The following is a 17,988-nucleotide window of genomic DNA, read 5'->3' on the forward strand; positions in this document are numbered from 1 at the left end:
CTGGAGTGCAATGGCGCGATCTCGGCTCACCGCAACCTCCGCCTCCTGGGTTCAGGCAATTCTCCTGCCTCAGCCTCCTGAGTAGCTGGGATTACAGGCACGCGCCACCATGCCCAGCTAATTTTTTGTAGCTTTAGTAGAGACGGGGTTTCACCATGTTGACCAGGATGGTCTTGATCTCTTGACCTTGTGATCCGCCCGCCTCGGCCTCCCAAAGTGCTGGGATTACAGGCTTGAGCCACCGCGCCCGGCCCTTCTTTCCTTTCTTTTGAGGTGGAGTTTTGCTCTTGCTGCCCAGGCTGGAGTGCAGTGGCGCGATCTTGGCTCACTGCAACCTCTACCTCCCAGGTTCAAGCGATTCTCCTGACTCAGCCTCCCGAGTAACTGGGATGACAGGCATGCACCACCAAGCCCGGGTAATTTTTGTATTTTTAGTAGAAATGGGGTTTCACCATGTTGGCCAGACTGTTCTCGAACTCCTGACCTCAGGTGATCCAGCTGCCTCGGCCTCCCAAAGTGCTGGGATTACAAGCATGAGCCACCGTGTCCAACGTCTAAAAACTGAATTACTCACAGTTTTACACTGAACGCTGAGCAAGTAAGAGTTAAATAGATCTATCCTCTTCTATCTCAACTGGTTTTTAGTGAGTGTAATAAAATAGGTCTCTTAGGCCCAAATGGTAAACTTATTTCCATTTTTTTCTGATGTTTAGTGGACTCACTAGCCAGACAGGAATTTTGTGGCTTGGCAGGGCCTTTAAAGGCAGCATAGCCTTTGACTAAAAAAATTAGGTACCTCTCCCTCCATGTGATTCAAAATAAAAGCAAAACATATTCAAGACATTTGTTGGGGCTGCCAACAAATAGTGACTTTCTCCCAAATGAGTATGTTGGTGCCTCTTCTGAGCTATTGAACGTGCAGCTCGAATGACAGACTTGTCCTCAGTGGTTCAGCGAGTGTGACTGGCCGGCCCACTGGCCACCAAGCTCTGGCAGGCACTTGCTCTCGAAGGCCCTCAGTTTGCTGCCTTCCTTAGCTTGCCCTAAAGGTAGAAACTCTGGTCTTTGCGAGAGACATCTCAGACTGCTGGCGGTTTGCAGAGCTTGGTCTGCTACCCTCTGAGATAAAAATGAAACGAAGAAGCTGCTCTGTTCCAGCATTTCCAGACTTCTCCCTCCGTCTTTTTTATTTGTAATTTTCTATCAAGATGTGATTTCTTCCGTGACCAAATTGCTAGTAGGTCTTGCTGTCACCTCCTGAGCCCTTCAGTTATTCAACACATTTTACTGAGCACTCAGAAAACAGCTCTTTAAACCTCTTCCAGCTTTCTGCCTCAGTGAGTTACGGTTCTTCCTCTTAATTGCTTCAGCATATTTTGAACGTAACTGAACAAACGAACGGAACAGTTGTAACCAGGTTTTGTGCGCTGGTTTCCCACCCTGCTTACCCTGTGGGCACTATAGTCTGGCCTCCTCTGCACTCCCACTGTTCCTTTCAATGTGTCGATTTTGTTCTCAATAGGCGACCTAGCGGGCATTTCCTGTCCATCACAAGAGGAACCCCATGGAGAGCTCCTTTTCATATATCAGAGATCAAGAGGAAATGCAAAACCCACATTTCTCTCTCCTTGCTGCGGGGTGTCCCCTCGGGTTCATTTCAAGAATGTTCCCTTCCCTCCCCCACCACAGCTACAAGGACCCCCGTGCCCAGCCACACTAGCAAGCCCCTTTCAGGGGACTTCTCACGCTTTTAGGAGACAGAGGCCCAGGGACTAGAATGACTAATTTATTTTTGGATTGTACTTCACAGTTTTCAAAGTATTTTCTACACTATCTCTTATAAAAACCCAATGAAGGGCCAGGTGCGGTGGCTCGTGCCTGTAATCCCAGCAGTTTGGGAGGCCCAGGTAGGCAGATCGCCTGAGGTAAGGAGTTCAAGACCAGTCTGACCAACCTGGTGAAACCCCTGTCTCTGCTAAAAATGCAAAAAATCAGCGGGGCGTGGTGGTAGTGCCTATAATTCCAGCTATTCGAAAGGCTGAAGCAAGAGAATCACTGGAACCCAGAGGTGGAAGTTGCAGTGAGCTGAGATCACGCCACTGCACTCCACCTTGGGCAACAGAGTGAGACACCGTCTTCAAAAACAAAAACAAAACAAAAAACTCCATGAAGAAGGCAAGGCAGAACCTTTTATGTTTTGTTGAAGGAACTAAGATTTTGCAAGGTTAAATGGACTGACCCGAGGTCATGATGCATTCTTGCTGGCCCCAGAACACAGGTCTTTGGAGTATTTTTTTTTTTTTTTTCTTTTTTTTTGTTTTTTTTTTTTTTGAGATGGACTCTGACTCTGTCACCCAGGCTGGAGTGCAATGGTGCGATCTTGGCTCACTGCAACCCCTGGGGTTCCAGCGATGCTCCTGCCTCAGGCTTCCAAGTGACTGGGATTACAGACGCATGCCACAATGTCCAGCTAATTTTTGTATTTTTAGTAGAGACGGTGTTTCACCACGTTGGCCAGGCTGGTCTTGAACCCCTGACCTCAAGCAATCCACCCACCTCTGCCTCCCAAAGTGCTGGGATTACAGGCGTGAGCCACCGTGCCTCGGACTCTTTTTCTTTCCTGTCTACTCTTTTCTTTCTTTGCCAGCCCCACTATTTCTGCTCTCTCGCCATCCAGTTGGCAAAGGCGCAGAGGGAAAGTGAGAGTGCCTTGCTCTGCCCCCAGGGAGCTTCCGGCCGAGAAAATACTAGAGATGCCTGAGCAAATGATAACAGGCTGCAGTTTCCTAGAAAAAGGAGGAGGGGCTGGGCTCCGCCTGGGGCAAGGTGTGACTGGGGAGGGGAAGGGACAAAAGAAATGGGGGTGTGAAACACGTTGTCTTTTTACCTTTGAAACCTTCCCCCTTCTTTTTGCCCCTGATCCTTGGTCTCTCCTCCTGTCCCATCAGTGCTCCCTCTGCTCTCTCTAGATGTCCATCCACTTTCGGGAGGACGGCTCCCAGACCCACGTGCTGATGATGAAGGGTGCTCCGGAGAGGATCTTGGAGTTTTGTTCTACTTTTCTTCTGCATGGGCAGGAATATTCGATGGACAATGAACTAAAGGAAGACTTCCAAAATGCCTATTTAGAACTGGGAGGTCTTGGGGAACGTGTGTTAGGTGAGGAGCTGTGGGAGGAGTTTTTTTTTTTTTTTTTTTTTTTTTTTTTTTGAGACATAGCCTTGCTCTGTTGCCAGGCGCCAGGCTGGAGCGCAGTGGCACAATCTCGGCTCACTGCAACCTCCGCCTCCTGGGTTCAGGCAGTTCTCCTGTCTCAGCCACCCGAGTAGCTGGGACTACAGGCACATGCCACCACACCCAGCTAATTTTTGTATTTTTAGTAGAGACGGGGTTTCACCATGTTGACCAGGATTGTCTCAATCTCTTGACCTGGTGATCCGCCCGCCTCGGCCTCCCAAAGTGCCAGGATTACAGGCTTGAGCCACCGCGCCCGGCCCATGTGGGAGAAGTTTTTTAAAAAATGACATCAAAATGGTTATTATCCATGAGGTGAAAAATCAAGAATGTAAGCAGATAGGAATGTAGAGTGCTGGATGACTACTGATCCCTCCCCCTGTCTCTCTCTAGGCTTCTGCTTCTTGAATCTGCCTAGCAGCTTCTCCAAGGGATTCCCGTTTAACACAGATGAAATGAATTTTCCCATGGATAACCTTTGTTTCGTGGGCCTCATATCCATGATTGACCCTCCCCGAACTACAGTGCCTGACGCTGTGAACAAGTGTCGTAGTGCAGGAATCAAGGTAAATACTGGCCCAGCCCAGGAGCCCCCGCCACCTGTCATGAGTTGGAGCATGTACTAGAAAGCCTTGCACAGAGTAGATGCTTCATAATCTTAGTTTAGGCTGCGCGAGGTGGCTCACCCCTGTAATCCCGGCACTTTGGGAAGCTGAGGCGGGTGGATCACGAGATCAGTTCAAGACCAGCCTGGCCAATACGGTGAAACCCCATCTCTACTAGAAATACAAAAATTAGCCAGGCGTGGTGGCACATGCCTGTAGCCCCAGCTACTCAGGAGGCTGAGGCAGGAGAATCGCTTAAATCCAGGAGGTGGAGGTTGCCATGAGCCAAGATCACACCACTGCACTCCAGCCTGGGCAACAAAGCAAGACTCCATCTCAAATATTAATCATCATCATCTTAGTTTAATTGAGCCTATTTCTGTTTCCTTGGGCCTATGATTTTTACTTAATAGTAAGTCTCCTCTCTAGTTAGAATTCTACTTGCCTCGAACATTAGAATCACCAGGGAGGCTTTAAATATTGGATGTCTAGGACACACCCCAGACCAATTTAATTAGAAACTCTAGTGCCAGGCGCGGTGGCTCAAGCGTGTAATCCCAGCATTTTGGGAGGCCGAGGCGGGTGGATCACGAGGTCAAGAGATCAAGACCATCCTGGTCAACATGGTGAAACCCCGTCTCTACTAAAAATACAAAAAATTAGCTGGGCATGGTGGCGCGTGCCTGTAGTCCCAGCTACTCAGGAGGCTGAGGCAGGAGAATTGCCTGAACCCAGGAGGCGGAGGTTGCGGTGAGCCGAGATCGCGCCATTGCACTCCAGCCTGGGTAACATGAGTGAAACTCCGTCTCAAAAAAAAAAAAAAAAAAAAAAGAAAGAAACTCTGAGGATAGAATCCTGGAGCCTATATTTTTAAAAACATTCCTGGAGATTCCAATGAGCAGAGAAGTTTGAGAACCAGTGTCCAGCACAGTGCTTCTCAGACCAACCTGCATGCGTGAGGATCCCTCAGGGAGTATTTTGAAATGCAGATCTGGATTCAGAAGGTCCCAGGAAACCTGAGTGACTGCATTTTTTAAAGAGCTCTCAGGCAATGCTGTCGCTGCTGGTCTGCAGACCACACTAGGAACAGCAAAGTGCTAGATGATGCGGTGTAAATGTGCTGCCAAGGTGGGTGGTAAAAGGGTGAGGCTAGGAGGGCTGGGGCTCTGGACCAGGCAATAGTGAGAATGAGATACAGCTAGTGCTTGACTTACGACCACGATTGGGACCGGCAGACCGGCCGTAACACGATTTTGTCATAAGTTGAGTAGGCTATATGTACAGTTGAAATGGTGCACGCGGAGATGGTAGTGCTGCCGGAAGCTGCTCCGCACTGTCGTATGCCCAGCTGGGCAACGTTTGCGCTGCCAGACGCAGAGCAGTCATGGCTAGCGATTGTGGTCGTAAAGTCGAATGGTCGTAAGTTGCATAGGTCGTAAGTCGATCAATACCTGTATTGAGAGCTGAGGGATCTTCGATGGGTGTGAGCAGCTGCCCTGAGAGGTACATGTCCAGGTGTAAATCTGGAAACCAAACATCAATCGGACTAAGAGTGAAGTTCAGCGTCAGAGCAAATACAGAGGGAGAAAATCCTCTTTGGTCAGGTTGGACCTTGACCTTCATGGGACGGCAGCAATAGAATTCTTCAGATTCTGAGATGTTCTGTGTCCCATGTTTCCTGGGTCAAATTCTTCGTTTGTTTTGTTGTTGTTGTTTTGTTTTGAGACAGTCTCGCTCTTGTTGCCTAGGCTGGAGTGCAGTGGTGCAACCTCAGCTCACCTCAACCTCTGCCTCCCAGGTTCAAGCGATTCTCCTGCCTCAGCCTCCTGGGTAGCAGGGACTACAGGCATGCGCCACCACACCCAGCTAATTTTGTATTTTTAGTAGAGACGGGGTTTCACCATGTTGGTCAGGCTGGTCTTTTTTTTTTTTTTTTTGAGACGGAGTTTCACTCTTGTTACCCAGGCTGGAGTGCAATGGCACGATCTCGGCTCACCGCAGCCTCCGCCTCCTGGGTTCAGGCAATTCTCCTGCCTCGGCCTCCTGAGTAGCTGGGATTACAGGCACGTGCCACCATGCCCAGCTAATTTTTTGTATTTTTAGTAGAGACAGGGTTTCACCATGTTGACCAGGATGGTCTCGATCTCTTGACCTCGTGATCCACCCGCCTCTGCCTCCCAAAGTGCTGGGATTACAGGCTTGAGCCACCGCGCCCGGCCGGTCTCGATCTCTTGACCTCATGATCCACCCGCCTCTGCCTCCCAAAGTGCTGAGATTACAGGCTTGAGCCACCGCGCCCGGCCCTGTCAGGCTGGTCTTGAACTCCAACCTCAGGTGATCCTCCTGCCTCAGCCTCCCAAAGTGCTAGGGTTACAGGCATGAGCCACCATGCCCAAAGTTTTCATTTTTTTTTTAATTTTTATTATTATTTTTTATTTCTTTTTTCTTTCTTTCTTTCTTTTTGAAACAGTCTTGCTCTGTTGCCCAGGCTGGAGTGCAGTGGTGCGATCTCAGCTCACTGCAACCCCTGCCTCCCAGGATCAAATGATTCTCCTGCCTCAGCCTCCCGAGTAGCTGGGATTACAGGTGTGCACCGGCTAATTTTTGTATTTTTGGTAGAGACAGGGTTTCACCATGTTAGCCATGGTCTCAAACTCCTGAGCTCGGGCTATCCACTGGCCTTGGCCTTCCAAAATTCTGGTATTCCAGGCGTGAGCCACAGTGCCCCGCCTTTTCCCAGGTCAAATTCTAAGACTCATACACATCTTTACAGCTTAGATATTGACACCTTCCCTGCTCATAACTTGTATTCTGGATTGCCTGTATATTTCGGCCCCTAAACTTGGGGTATAGGAGGTATTTAAGGAGAACCAGGGCCGGGCGCGGTGGCTCACGCCTGTAATCCCAGCACTTTGGGAGGCCGAGGCGGGTGGATCACAAGGTCAAGAGATCGAGACCATCCTGGTCAACATGGTGAAACCCCGTCTCTACTAAAAATACGAAAAATTAACTGGGCATGGTGGCGCGTGCCTGTAATCCCAGCTACTCAGGAGGCTGAGGCAGGAGAATTGCCTGAACCCAGAAGGCAGAGGTTGTGGTGAGCCGAGATCACGCCATTGCATTCCAGCCTGGGTAACAAGAGCAAAACTCCATCAGAAAAAAAAAAAAAAAGAAGGAGAACCAGGTGCTCTCTAACATAAAGAACTGGCTTTATGTTAGACCTGTGACTGTTGGCAATGTGTCCGGGGTCAGTCTGGGCCATGTGTGCTGGGAGGGACTCGGGAACCTTGTGCAGTGGTTTCCAGGTAGTGATTATTCCTCCATCGCTTCATTCCATAATTATTTATCGATGGCTTACTATGTGCTAGGCACTGTGCTAGAGCAGGAAACTTTACCAGGAAGCCACCCTTGCAGAGCTCTCAGTCCAGTGGGGGAGAGAGATAAACAATCACTATACAGAGAAGTGTGACACGTACTGACATATGGGAAGAACAGTGGAAGAACAGAATGCTATGAAAGCACACAGCATGGGTACGAACCTTTGGGTAGAAATGAGATAGGACTAGGTACCAGGTATCCAACACCAAGCTGAAATCAAGGGGCAGGGTGAGGCCACGGAAAGAAGCAAGGAAGAGTGAGAATTTCAATGCACTAGGCCTTAGAGAAATTTTGCTAGGCAGATGGATTATTCCAGACATTCCTTTATTACCACTTGTTCTATGTGTAGGTGTTTGTCTTTGCACTTAAGGAAGCAGAATAGCTTCTGGAGCAATTAAATTAAATTCTGAATATAGTCAAATCCCTGGCTTATTCCTGGTAAATCTAGGAGCCAAACTGTCCTGTTTTATGATCTCACAGTCTTGACCCACTCCCAAGGGTTGAAATCACAGTAGCATGGTTTTTGGTCTATACCACAAGTTCTTGGGAATAAGCCACTAAAACCCTGGTTGAAAAAAGCAGTGATCTGTCAGTTCTTAGAGGAGAAAGATGAAGGATTCAGGCTCTGAAGATGATTCTGCTCCTCTTCCCTCCCCTTCCCAACCCAGGTGATCATGGTAACGGGAGATCATCCCATTACAGCTGAGGCCATTGCCAAGCGTGTGGGCATCATCTCAGAAAACACCGAGACAGCAGAGGAAGTTGCTGCCCGGCTGAGGATCCCTGTCAGCAAGGTTAATCCCAGGTGAGATCACTGAAGAACTCAAGCTCTGCCAAGTTCCCTCCATCCCCAGCCTGCCCCACCCAGACGCCGCTTTACTAAAGTTCCTGGAGTCTCCTTCAATAGCAAGGATGTGTGGGGTTTACACATTACAAAGTACAACATACGAGGAAAGTAAAGTGAATATGTCAGTGGGTTTTCAAAGGAAGCAAGACAAAGAAAGAGGTAACGAGAGGAGTGGTTGGCAAAAGTAGAGGGAGGGAATAGAATGTGTCAATTTGGGGACAATATGGGGCTGGGGACAAGTGAAGATACTAGGTTGAAAGAAGAAACGATGCAGCTAGGGCCAGGCGTGGTGGCTCACGCCTGTCATCCCAATACTTTGGGAGGCTGAGGCAGGTGGATCACGAGGTCAGGAGGTCAAGACCAGCCTGGCCAAGATGTTGAAACCCTGTCTCTACTAAAAAAAAAAATACAAAAATTAGCCGGGCACGGTGGCTGACGCAAGAGAATCACTTGAACCGGGGAGGGGTGCGGGGACGCAGAGGTCGCAGTGAGCCGAGATTGTGCCATTGCACTCCAGCCTGGGTGACAGAGTGAGACTCCATCTCAAAAACAAACAAAACAATGAAGCTATAGTCAAGATTGGCACCAACACCTCTGGTGAACTCTCAACACCCGAAACTAGCCTTTTGAAGTTCTTTTCCCTCAGGGATGCCAAAGCCATTGTGGTGCATGGTTCACAACTAAAGGATCTACACTCAGAGCAGCTTGACCAGATCCTCCGGAACCACACTGAGATCGTGTTTGCTCGGACCTCCCCTCAGCAGAAGCTCATCATTGTGGAGGGATGTCAGAGGCTGGTAAGGAAAAGGAGCTCCGAAAGGGCGTGGCGGCGCACACCTGTCATCCCAGCACTTTGGGAGGCCAGAGCAGGCAAATCACCTGAGGTCAGGAGTTCAAGACCAGCCTGACCAACATGGAGAAACCCCATCTCTACTAAAAGTACAAAAAAAAAATTAGCTGGGCGTGGTGGCGCATGTCTGTAACCCCAGCTACGCGGGAGGCTGAGGCAGTAGAATTGCTTGAACACAAGAGGTGGAGGTTGCAGTGAGCTGAGATCGTGCCATTGCACTCCAGCCTGGGCAACAAGAGCAAAACTCCATCTCAAACAAAAAAGCCCTGAGGAAGCTGGCAGGAAGCCTGTGGCTTAGCCTGGTTCCAAACCAAGCAGAGGAACATGTGGGCTGGGCTAGAGGAGACTCCAGGGAGTACCCTATCTTGAACCCCCATGGTGGCCTTCAATTTGGGGGCTCCCTGAGAGTTCAAATATCTCAGGAGGACTGGGAGGACGGGAGCCCTAGATCAAGCATGATTACATCAGGAACAAGGCATGCAGAAATTGAACTGATCTTTGGGACTCATTCTGGATCTGATGCAATAAATTTTTCACTCCCTCTGTCTGGACTTCCTCAGGGAGCCATTGTGGCCGTGACGGGTGACGGGGTGAACGACTCCCCAGCACTGAAGAAGGCTGACATTGGCATTGCCATGGGCATCTCTGGCTCTGACGTCTCTAAACAGGCGGCCGACATGATCCTGCTGGACGACAACTTTGCCTCCATCGTCACGGGGGTGGAGGAGGGTGAGGAAGTGGGGTTCCCAGGGTTGAGACTTCAGCCTTGGACTCAGGTTGGGGTTGATATATATCCCCTCTTTCCATTTTCCCATCATCCAACCTCCATGAGCCTGTACGGGCTCAGAAGAAAGGCAAAATTTTGCAAATTAGATCAGCTGGTACATGGAACATCACTATCTGCAAACTCTTTTGATGAGATCAGAGAAAAGTCCACTTTATTCGTTTCATTTTCCTATCAAGGAGACTGGGACTCTGGTGTAACATAATATCTTCATAGTCCTCTCACTGGAATTCAAGTAGGTCCACAGCAAGTCCAAGATGAAGCCACACCCCTGGGACTATTCCATGTGCCACAGTCTTTGGGAGGGTCCCCGAGGAACCTGTCGCCTAAATAATGGTGACACATCAGGATCAGCTAGAGCTTGACCTCTGATTTGACTGCATGAGCCCAATTACACACCCTCTTTCCCAGAGAATTCTGAAGAGAATATCCTCTGGAGAACAGGAGAGACCCAGAATTCTGCATTCCAGGCTCCCTGCTTTCTGCCTGGAGCTCTCTTACTAAAACAGATGGCGATCCACATCATAACAATGGCTACCATTTTATGGAAACCTTGTATAATCCTGACACTTTGCCTGGTATTTTATACCCATTCAACTCGGCAAGTTCGTTTGAATACTGATTATGTGGGAGGCACTATGCTTGATGCTGGTATACAACAGTAGGGGGGCCAAACAACACAAATCCCTGCCCTCATGTAACTTCATTTCTAGGGGGGATGACAGATAATAAAGTAAGTAAGGTATTTGGTATGTTAAAAGGAGATACGTGCTATGGGAAAGACCAAGCAGCAAGTGCAGAGAGGGTTTCCCGTCTTTGAAAAGGCAGTTGGGGATGGACGCAGCAATCTTGCAAGGCAGGAGGAATGAAGCTCACAGAGGTCAGGGCACCCAAGGTCACAGCGAGCTACGGCAGAAGATGGGATTTGAACACAAGCCTGTCCCAAGCCCCGGCTCTTTCCATTTCAGCCTTAATCTTGTAAAGGCTTTTATACTGGCATTCCCAGACACTGCAGGATTAACCAGGCCCAACCCTGCTCATTTTCAGAGATCAGATAACGTTAGCTATGGTGAATCCAAGAACAAAGAGTACACAGTCAGGGCACAGCTCTAATTAAAAGGCACACAGTTTAGAAACAACACTGGGACCTTTGAGGTCCAGGACCTCCAGACCCTTTCCTGGATGGTGACACTTCTTTGAGGTGGCCTCTCTGTCCCGGAGCTGGTTTGAGGGAGGTTTGTTCTCCCAGGGCTTCTCACAGAAGGTTGACCTTCCTCCCCAGGCCGCCTGATCTTTGACAACCTGAAGAAATCCATCATGTATACCCTGACCAGCAACATCCCAGAGATCACCCCCTTCCTGGTGTTCATCATCCTGGGTGTGCCCCTGCCTCTGGGCACCATAACCATCCTCTGCATTGATCTCGGCACTGACATGGTAAGGTCCAAGCTGGTGAGCAAGAGATTCCCAGAATCCTGCCTCCCGAGCTCCCTGCTTTCTGCCTGGAGCTCTTACTAAAACTCATGACAAACCCACTTATGACCCGGCTCTCACACCTCCTGAGAGATGGATTGAGGCTGAGTCAAGACAGAAGGGTAGAGTCGAATTACTGCCGAGTTTCCTTCTGAACTTTGTGACCCCTGTCGTCCCCGCCCTCCATCCTCCAGGTCCCTGCCATCTCCTTGGCTTATGAGTCAGCTGAAAGCGACATCATGAAGAGGCGTCCACGGAACCCAAAGATGGATAAACTGGTGAACCGCCGTCTCATTAGCATGGCCTATGGACAGATTGGTGCGCCCAGAGGAATGAGGGGTGGAGGGAAAGGGAGGGGTTGCCCCTGCCTGGCAATGTGAGCCATCTCAGCTTGGAAGTCAGGGAGATATTTTCTCAGCAACAAACTGTGCTAAGCCCTGAAAACACAAAGAAACACTCATCTCTGATCTGCCCTTGACTTACAGTCCAGTACAAAAGGAACAAACATGCATAACATGATAGCATCTCCAAGTGCCAAGTAATGGGTATAGACAGAACATGCTACAGAATTACCAAGCAAGCAGGCTCACCAATTATGAGGATAGCCAGAGAAGCCTTACGCAGGAATTAGGACTTAAACTTGGTGTGGGAGGGTGGGGTTTAGACTAGGAAGTGTATGGTCAGGTGTGGGAGACCAGAGGAGTAGGGAATTTCATATGGCACAGTTAGAGAAGTGTGAATAAGCCAGGTTGGTCGAGCCCTTAGTCTTTATAAAGCAGTGGAAATAAGACGGTGGACACAAATATCATTTGTGCTGGGGTCAGCCTTGACAGACACTTGAGAGTCTGTAGAAGTCCTTGTTCTTGAGTTGCCAGGTACAATGGTATTTGAGAAAATAGGGTGAGTGATGAGCAGGTAAGAGACTGGGGACAAGAGAGATCATCACGGACCAGGCACAGTGGCTCACGCCTGTAATCTCCACACTTTGGGAGGCTGAGGTGGCAGATCACCTGAGGTCAGGAGTTTGGAACCAGCCTGGCCAACATGGTGAAACACCCCGTCTCTACTAAAAATACAAACATTAGCTGAGTGGTGGCAGACATCCCTGTAATCCCAGCTACTCAGGAGGCTGAGGCAGGAGAATCGCTTGAAACGGGGAGGCGGAGGTTGCAGGGAGCCAAAATCATACCACTACACTCCTGCCTGGGCAACAAGAGCAAAACTCTGTTTCAAAAAAAGAGAGGCAGAAAGAGATCATCCCAATATCTTGGGGAGAAAACACATGGGGAAACCTTTAGGAGTTAGACTTGTGTTGGACTCTCATTTCACCCTTGCTAGCCATGTGACCCTGGATAATGACTGAATCTGTTTTTGTGCTTCGGTTTTCCCACTTATGACATACAGATAATAGAATTGTTTTGAGGACCTATGTCCACAAGGTGCTTTCCCAGTGCACGGCTCCGTAGTTAGTCGGCGAACATTAACATCAGCTATTGCTTGTGGTCCAAGCATGGAACAGAGGCTTTGACTAAGGAAGAGGCCAGGACAGATAGTAGAGATGTGAGAGGACAGGACTTGATGAGCGTCCGAATGACAGAGGAAAGGGAGAGGAGTCCAGCATTCACCAACAGAGAGAGAAGGCCAGGCATGGTGGCTCACGCCTGTAATCCCAGCACTTTGGGAGGCTGCGGGGGGCAGATCACTTAAGTCCAGGAGTTCGAGACCAGCCTGCACGACATGGCAAAACCCCATCTTCTACAAAAAAATATGAAAATTAGCTGGGCATGGTGGCACACACCAGTCCCAGCTCTCAGGAGGCTGACGTGGGAGAACACCTGAGCCCAAGAAGTCGAGGCTGCAGTGAGCCGTAATCGTGCCACTGCATTCCAGCCTGAGCAACAAAGTAAGATCCTGTCTCAAAAAAAAAAAAAAAAAAAATGGGAGAGGGAATCAGTGGCGTCAAAAACGCTATTTAGTTTTAAGATTATGTGATTCAAAGCTGACTCTGGATCAGAGTTCAGAAACAAATGTCAGGGCTTGAAGGGAAGTCCCACAGAGATGACAGGCACAGGCGGCTGATGGCAAGACTTTTCCACATTACCCTCCAGACACACACCAGCCCAGCTAGAAGCAAGTCCCAGCCCCCAGCCCTCCCCTGGCCTGCCTTTTGCAGCTGCCCTTCTCTGAATCAGGTTTCCCTGTCCTGCAACTCTGTCATCCACAGGGATGATCCAGGCTGTGGCTGGATTCTTCACCTACTTTGTAATCATGGCTGAGAATGGTTTTAGGCCTATTGATCTGCTGGGCATCCGCCTCTACTGGGAAGATAAATTCTTGAATGACCTGGAGGACAGCTACGGACAGCAGTGGGTAAGTAGAAGAGATAAGGTAGGAGTAAGAATGACAGGGGAGAGTGGGCCTAGCAAATGTTTTAAGAGGGAAGAAGGGAAGCAGACAGCTGATCTCTTGTTCAGTCCTGTAAGAGCGTTCTCACGTTTGCCCTCAGTCTCCAGCCACAACAGCAAATCCTCTTCTGTTCACCACAGGCTCACTCTGTTGGCGCTTCCTGTCTGTTGTCTGGGTCCTTTGGCTCCTTGGAGTCTTTGTCATATCAACTTTTCTGAGCCGATTTCTGTTGTCCTAGGTTTTATCCCAGAAATAAATGCTGTGTGCTCTCCTGTTATACTCTCTCCCTCCATGAGAGTTCAAATGATATGATTTAAAATCTGCAAACCAGCCAGGCGCAGTGGCTCACACCTGTAATCCCAGCACTTTGAGAGGCAGAGGCAGGCGGATCATGAGGTCAAGAGATCAAGACCATTTCTAGTTAGGGATGTGGAGTGGGATGGGGGACAGATAATAACCAAATATATAATATATGTCATCAAAGGATCGTAAGTCTAAGGGGGTCCGAGAAGTGTTGGAACCAGGGCACTAGAGTGAGATGGAATTATAAAAATGGTGGTCAGGGAGAGTAAGATGCTTGAAATTACAGAGAAATCATAGGTATTGGAAAGGATACTATCTAGAGTTTAAGGACGGGAGGAAGCAGCCCAGGTGGGGAGTGGAGGACAATATCATGGGAGGAGAAGATTAAGGAACTGTGAGACCACAGCATTGGAAGGATCATCAACACGGACATTTCAGTCTCCAAAAATAAGGACAGAAGTAATACTGGAGTAACTGTCAGAAGCTAAAATCTTCAAGAAGTGATAGGGAGTGACGCAGGTAAGGCAACTGACTGTGATGGACAGTGGTGGGATGATCCGATGCACGTAAACGTGCTGACTGGTCTTACCTAAGTTCCATGTTCGGCTCATCAGTTTCTAGCCTCTGTCTTCTACTGTTTAAGGGTCTGTATTTCTCTCCAAGTACAACTTTACCACATTCCATGAGGGTTGATATGTAGTATTTAGTTATTGTGCAGTCCTACATATTTTCAAACGTATTCAATCTACGGGTTATTTATAAACATGCTGTTTTAGTTTTTAAAACCTAAGTTTTTTCTCCAATCTAATTTAGATGCACCTTTTCTGTGTTCCCATAGCCCTCTGCGATCTCTCTTTTTAACCTATTGTGCTGACATAGTTAGCATATTTATTTTCCCCACTAGACTCTAAGTTCCTTATGTGTAAAGTGTGAATGAAAGAACCAACAAATGAATGAATGTCTCCCATCTGGTACCACCCTTTAAGTCCACCTTCTTCTCCTACCCCATCCTTCTCATTAATTCAATACATATTTATTGAGCCATGCTACACGCCATCCACTGAACTAAGCAGAGGGAGAGGACATAAAGCTAAATAAGGCAAGCGCTTGTCCTTGAGAAGCTTTCAGGTGGGCAAGGAAAGCATAAACAAATCAATACGGGCCGGGCGCGGTGGCTCACGCCTGTAATCCCAGCACTTTGGGAGGCCGAGGCGGGTGGATCACGAGGTCAAGAGATCGAGACCATCCTGGTCAACATGGTGAAACCCCGTCTCTACTAAAAAAAAAATACAAAAAATTAGCTGGGCATGGTGGCACGTGCCTGTAATCCCAGCTACTCAGGAGGCTGAGGCAGGAGAATTGCCTGAACCCAGGAGGCGGAGGTTGCGGTGAGCCGGGATCGCGCCATTGCACTCCAGCCTGGGTAACAAGAGTGAAAACTCCGTCTCAAAAAAAAAAAAAAAAAAAACAAATCAATACAACACGAAAAGTGCTAAAGCAGAGGCATGTGTGAAGTGCTGTGGGGGTCTAAAGAGTGAGGACCTGACTCAGCCCAGGGGTCCTGGAAGGTGGGAGAGGGAAAAAGAAGCTATAGGGTGTACGGAATCCCCTTTTTTTTTTTTTTAACTTTTCTTTTTTTTTTTTTTTTTTTGTAAGATGGAGTTTCACCATGATGGCCAGGCTGGTCTTGAACTCCTGACCTCAGTTGATCCACCCACCTCAGCCTCCCAAAGTGCTAGGATTACAGGCGTGAGCCACCGCGCCCGGCCCCGGAATCCCCTTCTGACACTGTTTCCCTCTGCCTGCCCGCTCCAGACCTATGAGCAGCGAAAAGTTGTGGAGTTCACGTGCCAAACAGCCTTTTTTGTCACCATCGTGCTTGTGCAGTGGGCGGATCTCATCGTCTCCAAGACCCGCCGCAACTCAGTTTTCCAGCAGGGCATGAGGTGAGCCTCCCACCAAAATCCCCAGCACTCTCCCAGGCCCCACACACCAGGACATCCTATTTCCCCCTGCCTTTTCCTCTCCCTTACCGTCACACCCTTTCATGTTTCTTCCCAGAAACAAAATCCTAATATTCGGGATCCTGGAGGAGACATTCTTGGCTGCATTTCTGTCCTACACTCCAGGCATGGATGTGGCCCTGCGAATGTACCCGCTCAAGTGAGTAAGGGAAGGGATGCCCAGGCGCGGGGGGGCATGTGAGAGGAAGGGTATGTTTCACTAGGACGGTCAAAAGCCAGGAGCTGCCTGGATACATGGCGCTACATGTACACTCAGTGATATGCGGAGGGTCAGCAGAGCTCTGATCAGTGGATCTTATTTAGGGAGATATTAGAGACTGCACCAAATGATCACAACCCACTAGACACACAAATTTAGCAGACTTAACAACATTTAACAGAGTGAAATCTTTTTCATGGTGATGTGTGCTGTCGTTGTCCAAGGATACATATTGCTTGGAGCTGAAGTAACCATAAAAATAGCCTAATCTATGCTTAGCTAATTCCGTTGTACTTATGCAAATATGTTTTAATGTAGATGTATGTGATCGTGCCTACTGAAGTTCTTATTGTCTGGTGCCTTGTCTTGTTCAATTCCAGGTTTTTGCTTTGTTTTGCTTTGCATTAACATTAGTATATGCTTGATGTGAAAAAAAATTCTATTTAAAAATGTACAGAGAAGAAAGCAAATGTTCCATTCCATTCCCATCCCCATTACCCAACCCAACTTACATAACTAGCGTCAGTTAATGATCGAGTACGTATTCTTCCAACACATTTTCTATGCATGTACGTACTCTGCTCCCCTTTCCATCCCTTGTAGTGTTTTACGCGATGCTTTATACGTCGTAGACACTCAATTAGTGTTTAATAGGAGACATTGGCACTGGACTTAGATACTGACAACTCCAGGTGGAAATCTCAACTCTACTGTGCATTATTCTGTGATCTTGGACAAGGACGTAACCATTCTGAGCCTCAGCTACACCTGCAAAGTCTCAATAATACACTCCAGGGCTGGACCTGGCAGAGCATTGTGACATTTACACATAGAAATGAGTATAAAGCACCAAATAGGCTTGGGTCATGGTGGACACTTTGTTACTAGTAGCTTCATTCTTATTGCTATTAATGTCATTATAGACATAATAACAAATGTGTTCACCTTAACCATAAAACTTAGCACCTGATATGGTGATTCTGTATTCTGTGTGTGTGTGTGTGTGTGTGTGTGTGTGTGTGTGTGTCTGTGTGTGTTCATCCCTTTTTCTTTGATTCCCCTGAGCTTCTTGAGATTAGACCAACACGTCATCATTTTTATTTCCCCGATACCTAAGGCAGACACAAATTATATACAACAATTTTTTGTTGAATGAAGGGGTGGGGTGGCTATTTGTATAGAAATGTGTATATTTGTGTGTGTGTGGAATGAGCTGGGGCCTAGGACTATACTGTCCCATACGGCGGCCACTATCCATATACGACTATTGTGCCTTTGACATGTGGCTAGTGACACTGGGGAAGTAAATTGTAAATTTGTAATTTTATTTAATTTTAATTAAAGTCAAAAACTAAAGCAATGTGAAATATTTTTCTATATTACAACTGAATTATTTTGTTTGAACTACATTTCCCATTTCACTGTTGAAAATCTTGTGTCTGAGCACAGACATGCTGTCAGTAAAAAATATTCACTGAATTTCCAGGACTTAGGATGAAAAGAAGGTAAAATCTCTTATTGATAATGCTTATATTGAAGCGGGGTGTAATGGCTCCAATCCCAGCACTTCGGGAGGCCAAGGTGGGAGGATCGCTTAAGGCCAGGAGTTCAAGACTAGCCTGCACAACAAAGTGAGACATTGTCTCAACAAAAAAAGTTTAAAAATTAGCCAGGTGTCGCAGTGCACACCTACGGTCCCAGCTGCTCAAGAGGCTGAGGCAGGAAGATAGCTTGAGCCCAGGAGTTCAAGACTGCAGTGAGTTATGATCATGCCACTGCACTCCAGCCTGGACCTCAGAGCATGTCCCTGTCTCTAAAAAAAAAAAAATTTAATCTAATTAAAAGAAATGTTTACATTGATTACATATTTAAATGATAATGTTTT

At 47.9% G+C, this 17,988-nt stretch overlaps 1 protein-coding gene across 1 annotated transcript in view; it reads left to right on the forward strand.

The window, feature by feature from the left end:
• Nucleotides 1-17,988, forward strand: part of ATP1A4 (ATPase Na+/K+ transporting subunit alpha 4) — a 38,587-nt gene that overhangs the window by 17,697 nt on the left and 2,902 nt on the right. Inside the window, exons 11-20 of the mRNA XM_032260849.1 lie at nt 2,970-3,159; nt 3,628-3,800; nt 7,886-8,022; nt 8,711-8,861; nt 9,475-9,643; nt 10,981-11,135; nt 11,366-11,489; nt 13,396-13,541; nt 15,696-15,826; nt 15,942-16,043. Of these exons, the coding sequence (XP_032116740.1) occupies nt 2,970-3,159; nt 3,628-3,800; nt 7,886-8,022; nt 8,711-8,861; nt 9,475-9,643; nt 10,981-11,135; nt 11,366-11,489; nt 13,396-13,541; nt 15,696-15,826; nt 15,942-16,043 (1,478 nt within the window). The remainder of the gene's footprint in view (nt 1-2,969; nt 3,160-3,627; nt 3,801-7,885; nt 8,023-8,710; nt 8,862-9,474; nt 9,644-10,980; nt 11,136-11,365; nt 11,490-13,395; nt 13,542-15,695; nt 15,827-15,941; nt 16,044-17,988) is intronic.

Source organism: Sapajus apella, unplaced genomic scaffold, assembly GCF_009761245.1.
Source record: "Sapajus apella isolate SASKATOON/1434 unplaced genomic scaffold, GSC_monkey_1.0 scaffold119, whole genome shotgun sequence".
Classification (NCBI taxonomy): Eukaryota; Metazoa; Chordata; class Mammalia; order Primates; family Cebidae; genus Sapajus; species Sapajus apella.